The sequence below is a fragment of the Helianthus annuus genome, chromosome 11 (assembly GCF_002127325.2).
Source record: "Helianthus annuus cultivar XRQ/B chromosome 11, HanXRQr2.0-SUNRISE, whole genome shotgun sequence".
Classification (NCBI taxonomy): Eukaryota; Viridiplantae; Streptophyta; class Magnoliopsida; order Asterales; family Asteraceae; genus Helianthus; species Helianthus annuus.
This window is the reverse complement of record NC_035443.2, coordinates 6777224-6799687: the sequence shown is the minus strand read 5'-3', so window position 1 is coordinate 6799687 and position 22464 is coordinate 6777224. Positions and strand designations below refer to the sequence as shown.

The 22464-nt window shown below is 34.4% G+C and overlaps 3 protein-coding genes across 3 annotated transcripts; 1 reads left to right on the top strand and 2 right to left on the bottom strand.

Moving 5' to 3' along the window:
• The first annotated feature begins 1646 nt into the window (after positions 1 to 1646).
• On the top strand, positions 1647 to 2347 carry LOC118483958 (extensin-like). The gene is made up of 2 exons (XM_035979778.1): positions 1647 to 2096; positions 2312 to 2347. Exons 1-2 carry the CDS (start codon positions 1647 to 1649, stop codon positions 2345 to 2347), a joined length of 486 nt encoding a protein of 161 aa, XP_035835671.1.
• A 537-nt stretch (positions 2348 to 2884) lies between these two features.
• On the bottom strand, positions 2885 to 6452 carry LOC118483862 (integrin-linked protein kinase 1-like). Its single transcript, XM_035979522.1, has 11 exons — positions 6201 to 6452; positions 5744 to 5836; positions 5217 to 5300; positions 5033 to 5124; positions 4832 to 4952; positions 4656 to 4735; positions 4131 to 4193; positions 3958 to 4043; positions 3812 to 3879; positions 3315 to 3397; positions 2885 to 3207 (listed from the first exon to the last, which is right to left on the bottom strand). Exons 1-11 carry the CDS (start codon positions 6441 to 6443, stop codon positions 3072 to 3074), a joined length of 1149 nt encoding a protein of 382 aa, XP_035835415.1. The 5' UTR covers positions 6444 to 6452; the 3' UTR covers positions 2885 to 3071.
• Positions 6453 to 8025: 1573 nt separating this feature from the next.
• On the bottom strand, positions 8026 to 14695 carry LOC118483861 (pyridoxal kinase-like). The gene is made up of 13 exons (XM_035979521.1): positions 14525 to 14695; positions 14324 to 14423; positions 12830 to 12923; positions 12621 to 12725; positions 12443 to 12526; positions 12147 to 12220; positions 11509 to 11573; positions 10106 to 10169; positions 9371 to 9436; positions 9225 to 9281; positions 9085 to 9129; positions 8940 to 8993; positions 8026 to 8304 (listed from the first exon to the last, which is right to left on the bottom strand). Exons 1-13 carry the CDS (start codon positions 14590 to 14592, stop codon positions 8164 to 8166), a joined length of 1017 nt encoding a protein of 338 aa, XP_035835414.1. The 5' UTR covers positions 14593 to 14695; the 3' UTR covers positions 8026 to 8163.
• Positions 14696 to 22464: the final 7769 nt, after the last annotated feature.

Here is a 22464-nt window from a genome sequence, read left to right as displayed (position 1 = left end):
TAAAACCCCTTGTTTACACACAGAAGGTCCCAAGTTCGATACGTGTTTGTTTTGTTTTTTTGTGTTTTTTTTTTAAACCTAATTTTAAATTAATCACTCTATTTCATTTTTTCTATTTCAATTTTTTCTCACCTATATTTAGCATAAAGTATAGTAAATGAAACTTGTAATTTAGTTATGATATTGTTTTCTATTATGTTTTTCGACCCGAACAACAACCGATCCAAAAAATTTGAACACCGGAAAAATGGGGACCTCATTGTCCAAAAATCCTGAGTCTGCCACTGAGTGGGGTTCCACATAAAATACTATAATGAAATCAAGTAATCACGTCGTAGTCACTTACTGGGTATTCAAAATCACGTAATCACATAATGGGTTTTCAAAATCCTTCAAACAAATTTTAAGAAAAATATAGCAATAAGCTGCTCAAATTAAAGAGAATAAAATGCTCGTTAATACGGTGTAATTTTTATAAAAAAATATTAACGTATGAAAAAGTTATAGCAGTTTTAAAATCAAAGGAGAAGTGGGCTTATGAGTCAACAATATTTGATTTTCCTATTTTATTCTTTTCCCCACTTGTTCCCTTGTTTTTAGCAGTGTTGTAAAAATCGCGACTAGGCGACGATTAGTCGGCGATTAATCGCTAGTCGTCCAGCTACTGAGTAATTTTTCTTAAATCGGTCCATTAACCGACTAGGTCCGACTAGGCACGACTAGGTCCGACTAGGCCAGCCAAAAGTCGACGATTCCAGCAAAAAACCTGTATATTCCGGCCTAAACCTCTAAATTCCGGTCAGTTTCCAACCAAATCATTTGAATTCCAACAATAAATAATGTATACTTAAATAAATGAGTTGAGTAAGATTTAAAACCTAGCCACTTAAAATATTTACCTATAAAAATGTATATATTTATACATAAAACTGAAAATTACATATAAAAAACCCGATCCGATTAATCCCGATTAATCCCGAGTAATCCCGAGTAGTCGCTAGTCCCCACTTCACCGGCCGACTAGCGACTAGCGAGTTCTCCAACCTTGGTTTTTAGTTATACGAATTATATATTTGGGGATAACTTAATCACTGATCTTACAAATCAAGGTCAAACTTCTCTCCTACACTTCGTACACTTCTTTCCTCTTGTAGAATAACCTTTCTCTATTTGATGATGCTATATAACAGATTTTTTGTCAATTACCGTGAAATTAGAGTGCCTTGTTCTTTTTGTAAACACTTAGGTAGCGTTTGGTACGAAGGAATAGAAGGCGGATTGGAATAGACCATTCTATTGGAATGAAAAGAAACATGTTTGGTTGTCAAGTGGTAATGGAATGAAGCATTCCACAAGGAATGTAAACCTTCCAAATATAATAATTTTCATTCCTTGGTAAGGTGGTGTTTTTTTTTCATTCCTTCAATGAATGAAAAGATTTATTATTATTATTATTATTATAATTATTATTATTATTATTATTATCAATATTTTTATTATTATTATTTATTATTATTATTATTATTATTATTATTATTATTATTATTATTATTATTATTATTATTATTATTATTATTATTATTATTATTATTATTGGTTTTAATAACTCACTCACGGGCGACACCACTACTGCCATAGTTGCCGCCATGACTACCGTCGTCGCCGCCACCACCACCACCCACCTCCACCCCAACTGTCTCCCGCCACCACCCGCCACCACCCACCTCCACCCCAGTCGTCAACCACCTCCGCCGCTACCAACCGTCACCCACCATCCACACCTCCGCCCCCGCCGTCACTCGCCACCACCCCCGACACCACCGCGCCACAGCTGCCACCCACCCCGCCTCCGCCGTCAGCCGCCACCCACCTCCACCACCGACCACCACTGTCGTCGTCACCCACCACCGTCCCCGTCACCCACCACCATTGTCGTCGCCACCACCGACCTCTGCCACCGCCAACCGTTGCCACCCATCGCCACCACCTCCGACCATCGCTACGATTGCCACCTATCACCACCCACCACCACCGACTACCGTCACTTATCACCGATTTTATTCCTTCGTCTATTCTTTCCTACCAAACAACACAAAGTAATGATTCATTTCATTCTCACATGGTAACCAAACAAGACATGGAATGGTAATGATCCATTCCATTACATCGTCCATTCCATTACCTCGTACATTCCATTCACCCGTCTATTCCATTACGCCATACCAAACAGACCCTTATTTAATTGCTGTCGAGCTTTTTCGGTTAAAGAAATGAGTTTTTTTTATGTTAATTACACTTTATTTTCATATAGAGTCAGGCGCTTCATGGAGTCGGTTGGTATACTTAAGCAAGGTTAAGTTATTGTCTAAATAAGTCGTAACGTACAAAATATCCTTAACGTAAGAAGGGAAGGAGGGAAAAAAATTTTCTACTTTTTAAGCACGTATTTTAGTCTCAGAATCCAAAAAAAAAATCGTGATTTTACACTAGTGTAGTAATTATATAATTTTGTAGAGTAATTATAATTACTCTACTACTGTAAAATCACGAAATTTTGTTTTTTATTTTTTTTTTTTTACATTTTGCAATTGAACGTCATTCTTAAGTCGTAGGGGAAAAAATTCCTCCTTCACTTTTTACGTTAAGAATATTTTGTATGTTAATACTCATTTGTATTTGATCTTTACAATACTTAATCATCCATTTTATAGTATATTATCTATAGTCATTCATGCAATCTATTATGTTGGTCCCTATATGAAAAATTAATCATCCTTTTTATATCAAACTAATGAATAATCACAATCAAAGATTAAGAAGAGCAAAAACAATAAAGAAAAGTACGAAGAACAAAAATGTTTGAGAGAGAGGAGAGTTTTCACACTAGCTAACTACACTACAAATCATGTCAAGTCCATTTCAGTAAAAAAAAAAATAATAACAAAAGTGTGTTTTGTGTACACATTTGACAATCATAACAACATACACGAAACAAGAAAAAAGAGCAAACAAAATAAGCATTATCTCATACACACATATATCTAAACCATTTGTATATTATTGCTTTAGAATTATTTGGTAGTTGTGAATGTGCTCAACAGACCACAAGAAGGTTTTCCTAGAGACAGGTACACTTCTTCTAGCATGTCAATGATGTCCATGAAGTCAGGGCGAGAAAGAACGTCACCAATACACCGCCTTATCAACCTGTGCACGATGAAACATCATAAGGAAAAGTGTAGGATTGATCATAAAGATGGAAAACGTGATGGAAAACGTCAATGGGATAAGTGACGCGGGTATTGACGACTTACTGTTGAATCCTTGCAGGACATTTACTACTGAATTTCAGTTCATTCTCATCGATGATGCCCGGCATGTACTTTGCTTCTACCATCTGTAGTAATTATATATCAAGATTGTTAATTTTGATTAAATCATTAGTAGGCCACAAATCCAATCAATCAATGAATGAACCCGAAATTCGTGTCGGACACATGAATCAGAACAACTACGAATTTCATAGGTTGATAGGAACACAACCCGTTTAAAATTACACACTTGCAACTAAAAATACAAATGTGTATAAAAAATTACGTTAAACTATAAAACATGATCCTCGTTTCTTTGTATCGTTTAGATTTTTTGATAAAATACTCAATCAATTTAAGTTATGACGATAAAAAAATTAAAGCTTTTTTCTAAAATAAACCTTTTCCACCCGAAGCCGACTAAAAATGGTTTAGACTAAACCCAAACCTTCAAATTTTCTTGTTAGATGACACTCGTAGGCCGTGACGAGCTATGTTACCTGATATAATATGAGTCCAAATAATAGGACGTCTCTTCCTTTATTGACTAAATGCCGGTTGACAGTACCTGAAAACACAAAGTGATTCACTGGACATGGGAATTTAACATAAGAGCTTAATAAATAAAAAAGCAAACGGATCATACGTTCTTGATTCGGGTGCAACTCATACAACATTTGGATCCAATATTCACCAATCTTTAAATGGCCACCTTCATCTTGCAATAAGTTTCTGAAATAAAAAAGCCAAAATGCACCTTTAGCTATGTTTACAAATGCAAATTTCATGTATGTAATGCTAAATATTGCATAACCTTACTTTGGATCCAGATTATTGTGAATTATTGGGTAGGGCTTGTGATGGTGAAGATAATTCATCCCCCTGTCAATGCAATCCAATGATCTTGTATCGCATATATTTTTAAGAATAAAATACAAAAATCAAACTAAAATAAACTTTAAGCCTATTGTAACATCTTGCCCCTTATAACAAAATAGAGCTCACATATTAAAACCTCTAATCGGAATGTCATTTTTCCCTCTAAACTTGCAAAATATCATATTTCCCTAAAACACGAGTTTTCAATGCAACACTACCCTTCAAACATGATTTGGGAAAATATGATATTTTACAAGTTTAGGGGGAATATATGAAATCACCCCTACAAAAATTTTAACCGTGGAGTCATCTTCTCATCTATAATCAATATGACCAAAAGAATATGATAGTATTTGAGGCAAGAGATTCCATATGTCACATCAATGCTCCTATAGGACGCACAATGTGGGATTTGCCTAAGTATGTGCTTTTAGACATGTATTATTAAGGTGGGAAGCACAATACCGAGCAATGTCGAGTGCAAACCGCAAAGCAAGTGGTAGATCAAGTCCGGCCCTTTGGATCAACATATCATACAATCTTCCCTAACAAAGAAGACGGACCACAATATAGACCATTATGTGTAGGAAAACATCTACAAACATTTGAAATATAAAAACTACATAGAAACAAATGCTTACTCTTGGCAAATGTTCTGTTATCAGAATCATTTGTCCCTCATGCATAATAGAACCAAGAAACTGTAGTATATTAGGATGACGAAGCTCCCTTAACTGCGTGTTATCGTTAGCTGACAAAACCCTACGTGCAACGTTCACATAAACATGTAGTTTTTAGTTTTAGTTGTATACTTAATTAGGTGTAGGTAAACATCTACAAACATTTTCACTGGGAGTTCTATCTGTCTCTCGATTATTGTTTTGACGACCCATGTTCCACGCCACTTGACCAATTCGGAATTACCCCTTACGCCCTGATAAGCCACAAACAAATCATGGTCAAGAGTTGAGTAGATAATGGTGGGTTAAGAGCGATAAACAACAACCCACTGTTCATACTAAAAACCTGTTCAATTGGTTCTGAATTAACTGAATCAATCTCTGAAATGTCAATATTAACTTCCTTCGCATCTTCATCACGAACTACTGTCTGGACAATCAAAGAATCATCATTTACATTAGAGAAACATTAAAATACCACCACTATGTTTGAACGGACGGAGTTTACTGTTTGTGTTTGTTCGTTAAGAAAAATATGTGTGTTTGTTTTCGTTCATATTAACGAACATAAACCATCAAAATTAAACACGAAAATACATGAAAAAATAATAAAGTATAAAATAGTTTATAAAACATTATTAATAAAAGTATACATAATCTTTATATGTTTATATCTTTTAGGTAGAAATAGACAACCAAAAATATTATAAAGGAAGGTAAATGCACAACTTGTTTGTATTTGTTCTTTTAATAAATAAATAAAGGGATATAGCCAAACAGTTTGCTAAACGCTCGGTTTGCACCCCTAAGGCCCTAAGTCTTGCCAAGTGTAATATAAACCAACAAATAAGATGTTGTAACAAATGATAATACCATTGGACTGTTCATAACCGAATCCTTGCCTCCATTCACTTCAAGAATTCTGCATATGTCTCTATGTCCATACAGCCTTGCATCGGTCAACGGCTAGAAATTAACAACAAAAAACCACATTAATCGTCGTTCATCTCATCATCCAATAAACAATGCAAAATTGTCCTCAAACCCGATTTTTATTATTATATTTCTAGGTGTTTTTATCAAAACGATAAGTGTTTCTAGGATGTTTTTGGAAGTGTTTTGGTTTCTACGAAGTTCTCTACCCACGATAACAGACTCTAAAAAATATCTAAACCAGATATTCACATGACAAGCGATCTCCTCAAATATGTTGACATGTCAAAACTAAAAAAAATACGAGTCTGCTCTTTTGACTAGCAGACTCCCTATAAACCAAAACAAGTTCAAAAACGCTTATGATCAAGATAAACAAACAAAAACTAATGTTTACCGTTCGATTCCACCTATCATCAAGATTAACATCAGCTTTGTAATGTAACAAAAGCTCTACAATGGAGGCATGACCTTCACTAGCAGCCAAATGAAGTGCAGTCCTCTTATCATAATCTTGAACATTAGGAGATATTCCATCTCTCAGCATCAAATTAAGCCCAACCCTGTCACCTCTAGATGCACAACTCAGAAAGTTGCCAATTCTTTGCATATCAAAATCGTCACATGTTTCATACGCCATAGCGCGCTTATTAGCAAGAACTTATGAGCAGTTAATGTATCAATATGATTATTGAGTGATATTAGAAATTGATATTTGTTTGTATATGAAGTTTAATAATGGTGGGAAGGAAATTGGGCGGGTGACTCTAAGAAATGGTTTTGTGATTAACGATCATTGCTTTTGTCCATATTAGATAATCACAAAATGGTTTATGACATATTAAGAAAGGTTGCATGCTTTGTATGTTTCGCATGCCACAACAAATTTATAATTAAATCTAAAAATAAATATAACTAACTCAAAATACCTGTTTTTATAAGTATAATAATATTTGTTATTTAAAAGAAAATAATATTATTTATTTAGTTTATTGTTTTTATTTTATTTTGTAATTTTTTTTTTTTTTTTTTTTTTTTTTTTTTTTTTTTATCTATAATTAATGTTTTGTATTAATATAACCAGAAAACTTGTTAAGTTACATCAAAACAGAAGGTAGACGGGCAACAAGCTGCGCCGCCAACCCTTTCTGAATTGCAAACCCCAACCTCCCGAACACAAACCCCTGCCCCCTTGGGGTCGAACAATTGCTGTGGATAACCCGTTGAACCCTCGTCAAGAAGTTGATGGCTTCTGGCGCTAGGCAGCCAAAAGTATCAAAGGCAAAAGGGATAAAGACATGTTGGTTCTCTGCGCAAGCTTTAGCGTGCTTATCCACTTTCTTTGATTCTGCCTTTCTTGCTGCTAGTCCAGCTACAAACCCGTTTTCCCTTAAACCAACCAAAGGGGAAACCCCCGTGAGGTCTACACAAGCATGTTTCCCCCCAGCCCAGCCAAAGACGAGCAGATCCGCTGGTCGCAAAGTAGATCTCCCTTCCATAGGGTCCGTGAGGAAATTCACAGGGGCCTCTTTCTTAGCAGAAATCCCAGCTCTTCTTAAGATGTCCCCCAAAACATCTCGCACCCAATCATGCCGATATTTAAACCCAGGGAGCTCTTTACAGTGAACTGCGTGCTCCCCATATTTTGTAATGTAATTTTTTATTTTAGTTTTTTTTTATGTTTTGTTGAAAAGCTAACTCAAACAAAACAATATAACATGCTTTTTTGTAAAAGAAAAAACCAACATAAATGAACTACTTATTTATAAAAACGAAATTATTCCTTATATTAATTTGCAACATTACAATCACGCTTTCTTTTATTTATTTTCTTCAAGTAGTTGAAAATAGAGTTCTATTAAAAAGAGAGTAATTTTTTTTTGTATAGTAACCAAAGTGATTTTGACCGAACAACAATCGGTACCATTTTTGGTATTATTGAAACCAAGACCCGTATATGACTATTTCAAAGTAAATTAAGGTTTTCGATTGATGTAAAACGCGTGCTGATGTTCATTTGGGTCGAGTACCATGCCAAAGCGAACCAATGGTGTCCGGACTACATTGTACCAATGCCAGTGGCCATTTGTATCTCTTTCAATTGCTATACCAAGTCCCAGTATCGTAACGGTATTGTAACTCACCGAATCGATATCAATCGAAAGCTCGACGCATAACAATTGACAAACGACTCAATGTAAAATATGATGCGATAATTCAAATTCGATAACGAGATATAGGATAATTCTAGGTTGATTAAAGTAAAACCCTAGAGTCCATTACAGAAATGTAGCCCCTTCAACTTTGTATAACAAAAGTTTCAAGTATTGTGATCATACCGGACTCAATTTTACATCAAACTAATCATATATATGTGCGTTGTATGTAATCTCCGGGTCTCGAATATCATCTTGACTCTGAATCAATCTAATCTCCAAGCTGCTTGTTTGCGGATCATACCCAGCCTTCTCGTAATCCTTCAACGTTCGACTCAGAACCGCCTGGTTATACAATATAAGACATGCTTAAACACCACAAATATGCACAAGTATAATTCAAGTTAACCAAAAAATACATGCTAGTTATCAGATTCTATTAGGGCTGCAAACGAACCAAACATTTGGTGAACTGTTCGGCGGAAAGTTAGTTCGTTTATTAAACAAACGAACACGAACAAGAAATTTTGTTCGTTTAGTTAAATGAACGAACATGAACAGAGGCTGTGTTTGTTCATTTATGTTCGTGAACGTTTGGTAGCATGTTCGTTTATGTTCGATTGCGTTTGATAGTTCATTGGTTTCATTTGTATTCATCAGCGTTCGTTTTCGTTCGTTGCCTAAAATTAACAAACGAACACAAATGAAGACGAACACGTTCATTTCCTTAACAAACGAATACGAACATAAAATCTCGTTCGCTAAGTGTTCATGAACAGTTTGTGAACACATACATTTCTTAACAAACGAACACAAACAGCATCTTTTTCGTGTTCGTTTGCAACCCTAGATTCTATATTTCAGAGTAAAGTAACGCAGAAGTGTCATCAACTCATAAGAGGCCTAATGTTTGTACTTTGTAGCATATGTTAATGAAGTAATTTATAGATGTAACGATCCACAAAAAGAACGTAACGTACCTGTAAGCTTGATACAGCAAGCTCGGCTGCTTTCTCAAGGTTGTTGGGATATTTCTGGAAGACAAAAAGACTGCGTATAAGATACGTAATTTAACGAAAAAAATTAAAAGGTGACGAGTGGTAAGTTAACGAGAAAATATGTTACATTGCTCCACCCAAGTAATAATGCAGTCATCAAGTCTCCTGTCCCCTGAACGACGAAAATGAAGATATCAGACAACCTCGATGATCACCGATAAAAGGTTATATTTATGTTGACTGCAGGAGTCGGAAGAAAAGTCGTACTGTGAAATACGCAGGGATTTTCGGGATCACGATCTTGAATTGCACAGGAGATTGACCCTATTGTAGTTAAAGGTGAGATTAAAGAAGGAAGTTAAACTTAAAAGTTAAAAATTAACAAAGTCGGTTGCTAAAGAAGTAAAGATAACCTTTTCTTTCTCATGACTTCCGATGAGAAGAAGAGTCCCGTCGATGCATATGCTTGTTATCACAACCTGAGAAAAACAAATTAGATACTACGGATGAATCAATAGTGAAAGGTATATAGAGAAACCAATATATCATAAATATATATGTCTTAGACAGAACTAGGGCTGCAAACGAAGTTCGGTGAACAGTTCGTGAACCGTTCGGCGGGAAGTTCGTTTGTGTTCGTTCGTTTATTAAACAAACGAACACGAACAAGAAATTTCGCTCGTTTAGTTAAATGAACAAACATGAACAAAGGTCGTGTCCGTTTGTTTATGTTCGTGAACGTTCGGTAACGTGTTCGTTTGTGTTCGATAGTTCATTAGTGTTTTTAGCTTTTATATTTATTTAAATACTTCAAAATTCCGACAAATTAAATATCTAATAAGTGTCAGTGTATTATATATTTTTTTCATGAACGGTTGGTTGTGTTCGTTTGTTTCCATTTGTGTTCATGAACATTAGTTTGTGCTCATTTGTCTTCGTCAACGTTCGTTTTTGTTTGTTGCCTAAAATTAACAAACAAACACAAACGAACACGAACAAGTTCATTTCCTTAACAAACGAACACGAACATAAAATCTTGTTCGATAAGTGTTCGTGAACGGTTCGCGAACGCATATATTTCTTAACAAACGAACACGAACAAGGTCTTGTTCGTGTTCGTTCAGTTCGTTTACAGCCCTAGACAGAACCTTTGATGGACCAGCAGCATGAAGATGCCTACAGGCTTCCCGACCATCTTGCTCAGACGCAATTCTGCATAAGATAAACTACTTTAAAAGGATGACAAAAACATCAATAGATATATGACCCAGAAGTTGCCTGTTATTTAAATTTGGACATGCTTAAATAAGTCACATTTTACCAACTGGCATCTATGTTTAATGATTTGAAAGCCTATAATATTTAGCAGGTGTGTTGTGTACTTGGTTTTAAAAAGCGCGCCTCAGGCATGCTTAAGTGCGAGGCGCACACCCTAGGGCTTTTTTGCTCAGAGCCTAGAGTAATTACAAGTAGCGCCAAAAAGGCGTGCTTTTTTCGGATTTTCTGGGCTATTTTGGCCTGAGGCGCACGCCTCTTGTACCTGAGGCGTTTTTATGCATCTAACTGTTGTACCTTGGGTTTTTTCGCTTGTACATGCAGCTAAAATCATACAAAAACCTTACTTATAGCTATATTTTGGGTAGGGAAAGCTAAAAACCTATGGAATATATAAATATATAAAAAATATATATAATTAGCTTGCGCCTCGGCCCTCGGGTACGAAAAGCCAGCCGCTTTTGCGCTCCGCGTCTCGTTTTAAGACCTTGTCGTTTTTGTGTGCCTATCGCTTTTTAAAACCAAGTGTGTATCTTAATCTTAACTTGCTAATACACAAACATCAACTAAAGATAAGAGCTAAGGAGTTATGCAAGTAATAGCTAGTAGCAATTATTTGGATGTATTAGACAACCATGCTTCATGCTCAAAATTTTCTAATTATTTTCCATGTATTAGGGAAAAGAGGATGTAGTTAAATTTTTTAGTAAACTGCCATTTTGGTCCCTGTGGTTTGGTCAATTTTGCCACTTTAGTCCAAAACTCAAACTTTTTGCATCTGGGTCCCTGTGGTTTCAGTTTTATTGCCATTTTGGTCCAAAAATGAAATCAGGTCATATTTGTCTTATAAAATCCTGTTATTTTGTTATTTTCCGCAGGGGCAAAATGATCATTTCTTTTTTATAAATAAATACCATATTTTATAAGACAAATATGACCTGATTTGCCCCTAAGGAAAATGACAAAATTGCAAGATTTTATAAGATAGGTATGACCTGATTTCATTTTTGGACCAAAATGGCAATAAAACTGAAACCACAGGGACCCAGATGCAAAATGTTTGAGTTTTGGACTAAAGTGGCAAAAGTAACCAAACCTCAGGGACCAAAATGGCAGTTTACTCTAAATTTTTTCTAAGAATATCTAGATATATGCACCATCTTGCAATGTGAAGATTAAACCAAAAAAAAATAAAGAATTGTGTTCTTTATTTAGCTCTAAGAAGAAAACAAAAATGGTATACTTGAACTAAAGCTAGTTAGGATGCCTAAAATACCTGAATCCGGTCAATTGTTCAGCTTCAAACTGATTGGGAGTCAACATTGAGGCAACAGGGACAACCTACAGAGAAAGAATCACACGAGCTGACAGTTAACTGTAAAATGGGATAAGAATGTACACTTGACTTAACAAAATGGAGAGAAGAGAAACAATATGTTTGTCAAAGGGAGAATTTTATCATCATCATCATCATACTCAGTAAATCCCACCAATAGCAAAGCTAAGGTAGGGTCTGAGGAGGGTAAGATGTAGATAGCCTTACCTCCCCCGGCTCGATAGTAGTTTTGCATCAAGCCTTGGACATAAGACACATAACACTCAGCAATTGGGACAAAAGCCGATTACTGCATGTACTCCCTTGTCTTTCGGCTATCAACGCCACCACATGATGCATAATTAACCGTCCCTCGCTTTTTAACGTTATTTTCACGAAATTAGTAAAATAACATTAAAATTAGTGCACTTTCACTCCCCCCCCCCTGAGGGCCCACACAAAAGCATTGCTGATATTCACTACTGATATTCATCAGTCAAGTACTGATATTCATCAGTCAAGTACTTAGGTTGGATATACAAAAGCATTGCCTAAGGAAAACGAAAGCATTTATCAGTGCAATTGCATCCAATGTGTACCTTTTCACGATATACAGACACCAATTCTTGAGGAACATACAGCTTTCCTTCATCGCCCAACACTGGATCACAAACTGACAAGACAGACAACATAAAACACAGAAAGAACACACATTATATACTATCCAGATGTATATACATGACCCAATAATTTCTAATCATTCAAGTACTCTATTACAGAAACGCTTTATAAAGAAGAACAATTAAACAAATCATCTGTAATAAATAAAATCTGTAACTTACTAAATTTGCTAATCAATGATTCTTGTCATATAAACTGATGAGTGATGACTCACCATATGTAAGTGTTGGATTGATGGAACGAAGTTTACTGACTACTTCTAATACAGTATCCAGAAAAGAAACTGACCCGATGTAACCTGTAAAGGTTTTAAGAACAATTGATAAATTTAAGATGAAGAATTTAATTTTACAGAAGATAAAAAATAACCTGAATAACAACCTAGCTAATACCTGTCAATAGATGAGTGTAGTATAATAGATTATTGGCTTCTAAGCCCTCTATCAACTCCCAGAGTTGTTTTCCGTTCAAAACTTGCCCCTTGAAAGTCGGGTATCCTGTAAAATCTCTATGTTGCTAAACGATGACCGCTTGATAATTTGACATTGACAAAAAAAAACCAAAGAAGTAAATATAAGAAGTTAAGAACTAAGAAGCTTGCCTGTATGGTTCGAGAATTGCACTGACATAATTGGATCGACATCATAACCGAGTAGTTGAAGTGGGAAAACAGCTGACTTATTGCCAACATAACCCTATTATGAAGAAGAGGATTAAACACTTTTAAGATAATTAACAATTAAGAACATAAACTTGTCCAGATTAGGACCCACAGTGATGAGTCACTAGATTAGCATGACCTTGCTGTTTTGTGCAGTTTAGGTACAGTTTAAGAAACATGCTGTAATGAACTAGACAAGCCTTCAGATTGTTAGTTATTAGTACTTCCTCTTACGCAAGTAGTCGTGTACATATTCCTAAAAGTAGGGTTAGCAAATCATGTCTTATCGCGTGAAACAGATCAGTAACGAGTAACGACGCGATTACCACAAGTAACAAACATGAATACGACTCGTTTAACTACTTTATACCTCATGTCTATAACACAGTTGCATGTTTTATGTACCAAGAAGAAGAAATGATGGAGCCTAACATCCTAATTAAAAATTAAAAAAACTATAAATTAGCAACCTTTTTGTGCATCTATGTCTTGTACCCAATGCTTTGGGTGTTTTCCAAAAAAAATTTGATATTTTCACTTTTCACCCAAAGGTATTTTCTAAATTACTTTTAACCCAAAACTATTTGTTTTCTTTACTTTTAACTCAAAACTTTTTATCTTTTACTATCTATCCTCACAATTTTTTTTTACTTTCAACTTTAGTCTTTTATAGTTTTCATTTTTCGCAAATTTTTCGCTTTATGCTTCGTTCTAAATTTTGTGGGTTAACACATCGCAATGTGCGTGCGTGGTGTACCGTTTTTATGTTTCGTTCTAAACTTTGTGAGTTAACACCACGCAACGTGTGTGTGTGAGTGAACGTTTTTACATCGTCTGTTGTTTTTCCCGTTTCACAGGTTCAACATAACGTGTGGGTCCTAAATCGACTTAGTTATAACTAAAGAATCCCCGCCGCAATTGCGGCGGGTCGTAATTCTAGTTTTAATTAATTTTAAAAAAAAGTATAAAATTACATAGTGTACCTTTCATTAAACAGGTTTAATCGTGTCTTAAACAGGTTTAGTCCGTTTGACTGTTCGTCAACACTTTGCAGAATCTTACTATTTCACATAAACGAGGCGTTACTTTTACGCCAATTCATATATTCGCACGATTTAACGATAATCGAGATTGTTTCAATAAAGTAAGGGAAAGAGAATCGAATTTAATCTAACATAACACATCCTACATAACATAACAAATCACTACAATCAAGCATTATCATATACCATAACACATACTGCCTGAAGATAATAAACATAAACATTAAACAATAAACATGCAGTATGTGATCCAGAAAACCGGTGAAATCAGTAAAACAGGTTCATCTAACTACAATAATTCACTAATTCCAGAACGAATTAACATCAAACTCAACCAATTCTTCTTCGACAATCAGTATAATGAAACAGAAAACCTAAAACAACAACAAACCTGAACCGTATGCGACTGAATACTGAGAACTCGACCGGTTTCCGACGGTAAAGCTAAGGATAGTATCGGAGGTGCCATTACTCGCGAAGACTTGTTCGAACTGATTCAAAATTGTGCACAAAAAAGAAGAAATTAATCGAATGAAGTAATCAACAATAGGTAAATGGTGAAATGTACGGACGGACTGAATTGGTTGGTTACCTGAAAACGGATAAGTTATGGAATTGATGATGAAAAGTGATGAATGATGAGTTATGTAATCTGAGCATGAACTGAAGAAGATGATTTGTGTGAATGTTGACTTGTGAACTTTGATACAAAATCAGGAGGAGTTTTGTGTGTTGAATGTAAAGATTTTAGGGCAGTCGGTCAAAGTGGTGGGTGTGGGTGAAACTTATAGTTATACATAGAAAATCAATCAAATCACAAATATAATACAATATAATAATAATATAATATTAATAATAATAAGAGTAAACTGCTAAATTCGTCCCTGAGGTTTGACTCAAATTGCTAGATCAGTCCAAAATCAAGTTTTGTTGCTAAAACAGTCCCTGAGCCTAGTTTCTGTTGCTATTTCAGTCCAATAAATTAACACCGTTAGAACCTCTGTTAATGAATGGGTAAAACTGCTAAATTCGTCCCTCAGGTTTGATTCAAGTTGCTAGATCAATCCAAAATCAAGTTTTTTGAATTTGTTAATTATAAACTTATTTAGGTATATAATTTTTCTAGACTTGCATTAATTTTTTGAATTGTTAATTATAAACTTATTTAGATTATAAACTTATTTAGGTATATAATTTGCAAGTCTAGAAAAATTATTTGTTAGTTATTATTATTATTATTATTATTATTATTATTATTATTATTATTATTATTATCATTAAATGTTTACTAATTATATACTTAAGTATTTAAATAAGATAACACTTAATTTAAATAAAATTATTTTTAAAAATATAAATGTAGCTTTTTTGAAGAATGCAATTTAACCGGCCCAGCCTTAAATACTGATTTTATTTTGATGCTGTTATTGTTGTCGTTGTTACCATGGAAATATTTAGTATTTATTTAAGGATTTAAAGAAGACAACAGTTAATTTAAACAATATTTAGTTATGAAAAATACAAACATTATATGTAAATTTAAATATTAAGAAATTAACATAATTTTTATTTATTTTTATTTAAATCGTAATATTTAATGTTTAATATTTATCAATTATTTTAATTTAATATTTGTATTATAAAGTTCTTTTATTCATTTTTTCTACTTAATTAAGTAATTTCGTATTTAATAATATTATTTTTCAGGTGTGGTTAGACAACATGTCGTGTCAAACCAGTGTTTAAGACAGGTCAAATAAAATTGCGCTCTCCAAAAGAGCTACATTCTGTTTATATTTTTATAACTAAACACAAATTTAAATTATATATTTAGGGTAGACTTGTAATTTATCTTAAATTTTAAGACATTTAAGAAAATATATAATGCATTTGGTACAAGTATTGATGCATTAAGAACCTGTCATTTACCATTTTTTTTCTCTTGTGATATTAATGATTTATTCAACGAACATAAATATAACTGGACCCGCCTTAAACTGTATTTGGGTATTATTATTGTTATAACTTTGTAAATATTTAGTAGTTATATACGTAAGTATCTAAATAAGATCACACTTAATCTAAATAGTATTGAGTTATAATTAACAAATTATATACCTAAATAAGTTTATAATCTAAATAAGTTTATAATTAACAAATTCAAAAAATTAATGCAAGTCTGGAAAAATTATATACCTAAATAAGTTTATAATCTAAATAAGTTTATAATTAACAAATTTAAAAAATTAATGCAAGCCTAGAAAAATTATATACCTAAATAAGTTTATAATTAACAAATTCAAAAACTTGATTTTGGACTGATCTAGCAACTTGAATCAAACCTCAGGGACGAATTTAGCAGTTTTACCCATTCATTAACTGAGGTTCTAATGGTGTTAATTTATTGGACTGAAATAGCAACAGAAACTAGGCTCAGTGACTGTTTTAGCAACAAAACTTGATTTTGGACTGATCTAGCAATTTGAGTCAAACCTCAGGGACGAATTTAGCAGTTTACTCTAATAATAATCTAGTAATATAGTTTTGTTGAAATCAACAATGATGACGATCACGAGATTGTAGTGGATCTTTTATGATACTTGTATGTAAAATAGATTACATTATATGGGCCCTAGGCTGCTTCCAAATTTAAGATTGATAAATAACTTAGATTGTGCGTTGTGGCACCTGTTAGCGCCAAGTGGCTCGTGAGCACTGCAACGGGGTGTCGGGAGCGGTCACGCGTAAGTGTCGGGGTGAGCATAGTCGCTTAGGCGAGAGGTTGTTTTGAGAGTGTTTGGGGGTGTGGTAGCTTGGACGAGCAGAGGTTAACCACAACAGGCTCAAGTGAGGGGAGACACGGGTGGAAAAGGTGATGGGTAGGTGTCTAGTCAACGCCATGTGTCGCAATATTAGAGGATGAATCCGGGTTGTCAAGTAAGGCACAACACGTAGTCTTAAACGGTAGTTTAGACTATCCTCATTCACAACCTAACTCCACTCATCCTAACTCAATTTTTGACACACATTCACAACCCAAACTAAGTTTTTATTAAATGAATGTAGCAAACGTTTATTTTGTTGTCTTAAAAATAATAATAATATTTAAACTATTATTTTATTTTGGGATAAATAAAAGTTATTTATTTTAAATATAAAAATTAAAAAGTTAAATCATAATTGATATAATATACTAGAAAATATATTTTTTGAACGAACTCTGTTTTTAATAAAATTTATATCGTAATGTTCACAATTTTTTTCTAAGAAATTAAGCGTATTTAGTTTTTTTATTTAAATATTACTAGTTATTTAAGTAATTAAATTAATAGGGAGAATTCGTAGTTAAGAAATAAAATGAAAAAAAAAATAAAAGATAGCACCAATTAGGTTTTGACAAGTGACAAAATAAAGTGGCCAATTGGGTTGTGTAGAAAAAATGTTTTTTTTTTCTTTTTAATTATTTTGACAACCTAGGTTGAGTAAAAGTCACTAATAGGGATAGTCTTTAAAGGTTAGGGTATTACGTTGATGAACCATCAGATGGTGGTTTAAAAATAGAGGTTGTGATACAAGTACTAGCTTTTAAACAGTAGTTTGATACAATCTTAAAAAACCGTATAAAAATTTGTAGTTTTGCACTTCTGCTTATATGTCTAATGTTTGTTTTGGTGTCGGGGACTTCTCTATTTCCGGTGATAGAGGTAAGGTTTGCGTACATTTCACCCTCCTTAAACCCTATCAATAGTTTCACTATTTTTGTGATTTACTGGGAATAGTTGTATGCATTGTGTTGTATTTGCCAATGAATAGTAAATTACAAAGTTCGTCCTTTATGTATGTCATTGATTACAAAGTATGTCCTTTATCTTTAATAAGCTCAGAAAACATACTTAATGTTTGAAAAACCATTCAGATTATGTCCTTTACCCTAAACCTAATTTGTTTTCCCAGTTAAGTCAGGTCACGTGAGAAGCACATGAGGGCATTAATGTCATTCTACCTACCAATTACTGTGCCCTGCAACAGATACACCCCCTCTCTCTCTCATACTGGCCCACCTTCATCCCCCGTAATTGATGCATTCATCTCCATTTTCAACATTCAATTCAATTCAAATCTCTCCACATCTTTCTTTCATTCAAACTCCTACAATTCACGCTTTCTCCATATCTCTCTCTATTCATTACATTACTTTACAACTACAACAGCTTCTAGCAACGAATTTCTGATCACCAAAACCTAGGGTTTAGGCTTTCATGGCTTCCAAGCCATGGCTACAACCAGATCCAACTTACACCCCCTTCGGTCTGTTCCAAAATCTTCATCATCTTCATCGTTTTTAAGTTTCAACAACTCACCAGCAGTCAACGTCAACGTCAGCGGCAGTCTCCGGAGAACCGACGACGCCGTCATCGCCGGAACCAGTCACCGAGAACCTCCGCCGGTTCGTTGCAGGCATCCGAACAGCCTCTCTCTCTCTCCTCCCCATCACTCTTTTTTGATCTATCCGCCGCTCACCACCACCCGACAGTGGTGGTGGTGGTCCGTCTTGCTGCTCGAAGAGGGGGGGGAGGTGTTGTGTTGTCGGAAACGTAAAGATCGGAGGGACGTCGGAGACCTGCTCCGGTCACCGGTTAGAAGGGAGGGGGCTGGGTGGTTGTTTTGTGAGTGTGGGTGTAGGTGTAGGTTCACCGGCAGCCGGCCGGCACCTACTTGGTTGATCGGAGGGACGTCAGTAATTTGCATATACTTGTCTTGGTTGGATTGTTGCTTGATTGATGGTTTGTTGATTGATATTGTTTTGGTGTGTTTATGGTTTTAGGGATTAGGGCGACTAATTGGGGATTAGGGTTAGGTATGTGCAGGTGATCATTGAAAGATGGAGAAGATGAGATTTAGGTTTTTTATAACAGGGCACAGTAATTGGTAGGTAGAATGACATTAATGCCCTCATGTGCTTCTTACGTGACCTGACTTAACTGGGAAAATAAACTAGGTTTAGGGTAAAGGACATAACCTGAATGGTTTTTCAAACATTAAGTATGTTTTCTGAGCTTATTAAAGATAAAGGACATACTTTGTAATAAATGACATACATAAAGGACGAACTTTGTAATTTACTCACCAAAATATGTAATCATCCATGTATGATGTCTTCACTGGTGAACACACCATACTATGTTTTAAAATATACTTAATGTATCTAATGTTGAATCTATTATCTATATTAAAACAATACATTTTAGTGCCACTTGGCATAAATTTAATCCACTAATTGCCACCTGGCAACTTAATATTCCTCACAATTGTGATTTGAGCGGCAATATACCTCCTATATGCAATCCCTCTTATCACTTTGGTTGTAACGCCGAGAATTCAAGTTTCCATATTTCTTTATAATCATCTTCCAAAATTCCAAAATATGATTGAGTTGCCAAGTTTAATGATGATTGATCGCATAAGCCCTAAATCTATAAATCCTTATGTATTCTGGGGTTTCTTCACATCGATTCTGAGGGCAATCGATTTATCAATCACATATGTTTGTTCACATCGATTTGGCATTCAATCGATTTGTCAACCCGTATTTAAGGTACGATCTTTATCACTGGTATGCATATTTATCTGGTACTTAATCTGTAGCAAACTTTAGGGGTTTTTTTTTAATATGTGTTTTGATTCAATATCCGATTTTGTGTCGATTTGCTCTGAATATCATAAGTAAGCATATGGATCTTTTCTCAATATTCAGATCTGTAACAATTTTCGTGGCTATACATTTTTAGGGCTTATTCTGATCTGAATATCACATCTGTTTGTGTCGATTATGAAAATTATGAAATTACGATGGTGTATACATTTTTAGGGCTTATTTGTTAATATGTTATTCCGATTCTCTTACGTTTTAGGTTTATTTAGTGTTGAATTAAGAGCTGCAAATTATTGAGTATAAATTTTTAGGGCTTTTTTTTTAAAAGTTGTTTAACTGAATCCTTTTCAAATTTCAACCTAGAGATTGATTGAGGTATATTACAAGGATGTTAGATTTTGTGAATTCTGCAATGATTTGTGGTTAGAAACTAACACATTTATATAGAAAACTTAGTTCTAAACATTGCTCAGATTGCCTTATGATTGATTGAAACTTTAGGGGAATATGGATCATACTCATTGAATCATGTAGAACTATATACTTATTCTTTTTTAAAAAATATATTGAGGTCTAATACAACTCAAGTTAATTAAATTGTTTCAGTTGTTTTAATATATCTTACTTGTGTTTATATATCATTGCATCTATGCTTTTTGTTTGCCTTATATAATGAACTACGAAGACTTTTGCCACATTCTTAGTGGTGACATTTGTCACGACCCCCGACCCCATCTAGCCGGAATCGGTGCCGTGAGCAGTCCAGTGGTACCGGTGATTATTTTAAAAACATTGCAGCGGAAATTTCATCAGGACCGTGAGTTAGGAAAAATATCAGGGTTTATAAACACCGGATTTTATTTAAAAAGATGGAATAAATTCCATGTTTTACAAGGTAGCTTTTAATAAAAATAATATTTCTTAATTTGAAAATAAGCCACTTCTTGAAGTCCTTCAGTGTCGGATCCAATCCTTACTCCAATCTATTGTAATTACCTGAAACGCGTTTTAAAAAGATTTTGTCAGCAGGGAAATACTGAGTGAATTATTCATTTTACTGAAAATGACACGTTTTATGATTATTCACAGTGTTAAGATCTTTTACGCATGTTTCTGATATCAACCAACTACCCACAGTATTTGTCACTCGACCGGATCTGTGACAGTGGTCATATCACCATTGGCTGCCCCAATGAATGACGTATGTCACATTTAGGCTCGCCCACCTAATGTGAAGGAAACAATAATAATAATACTGTGCACAATACCCCACATACTGGCTGTAATTTGGTGATTACATCAACTTAATCACTGGTATTATAATCTCGGAAAAATGAATTTGGAGTATTGTAAAATAGTTAACACTCACAAATGGTGAGAAAAGAGTTTAGAAAAGAAGAATAGCTCACAAATCAGCATGCAGGATTGAGTTAACAACTTCCTGATTCTACTTCTTCCGATAATTAGGCATGCACTTTATTATTCTGGATCTTCTGATGATTTTATAGTTTGTTTGATTGTAAGGGTGTAGTTGGGAGTATTCTTGGTAGTTAAATACATAGTTTAACAGAATGGAATACGTATTGGTGTAAAACCCAAATTAAACCTTAATGGTAGTCATGAGATTCGAACCTTAACGAATTTCACAAAAACCGGGTTAATGATCAATACAGCTTTTACGATAACTCACGAGATCAAATTCTCACAATGAACGACAAAGTGCAATACTTCAACTCATTTATCGAATTGACGACAAACGACAAAGTATAATACTTCAACTCATTTATCGAATTATCGACAAACGACAAAGCATAATACTTCAACTCATTTATCGAATTATCGACAAACGACAAAGTATAATACTTCAACTCATTTATCGAAGTAATGACAAACGACAAAGTATAACCCAATGTGGGCGGCACTTAGACATTCTTTGGATATATTGATCCCGGAAACTGAATCGTAATAGCGATCGAATGATTATTGGGTAGAATACCAACGTATAGAGAGAAGAAGAAAAGAAATGAGCAAAGAAAAATGAATCCTAAGCTTCCTATTTATAGGTAGATTTATTACTTAGCTAGGAAGATTTCTTAGTTATTAAGTTTTACTTTTATTTATTTAATTTTATCTTAACTATTAAGTTTGCTTAACTATTAAGTTTTACTTAACCATTAAGTTTCCTTAACTATTAAGTTTCCTTAACCATTTAACTAAATAACTTACTTAGCTTAATTAATCTTGCTTAGCTTAATTAATATTGATTAACTGATTAATTAATCATACTAAACTTAAATAACAAATGAATTAATCTACTCAGTTAACTTAACTGCTAAGTTTGATATACTAGTTTAACAGCTTACTGATTATGAATTCTAATTTCTAGACACAAGAACTCGTATTATTGTATTAACTCAATTCAACTTTAAGGACCAGTGAGTAGAGTTATTACCTTAATAACGAGCAGAATTTAGGGATTTAGAGGGTCAAATCCCGAGCTATTATTTACAAAAATAAAAGCTGACGGAAAAAGAAGAATTGAACAGCGATTGAGTTAATACCCTGATTGCGGCAGCGTTTCGAGATTAGTGTGTGTTGTTGGATTGTTTCGACTATAACTCAAAGCATAATAGGAATTTGAACGTCGAATTAAAGCAGAATGTCAAGTCCCAAACCCGACTATTTATACCCAGAAAATGGTCCCCCTCGCGTGTCGCGACAGGGACACATGCACCTGTCGCGTGGCGCGAGAGATGCCAATCTACCATAGGGTAGCCTTGTGTCCCAGTAGGCTTGCTGAGTCGACGTTGTTCGAAAATTCAATTTAGACAGTGAGATGTAAAGATAATCGTCAACTAGGGTTTATCCCCCCTGAGTTT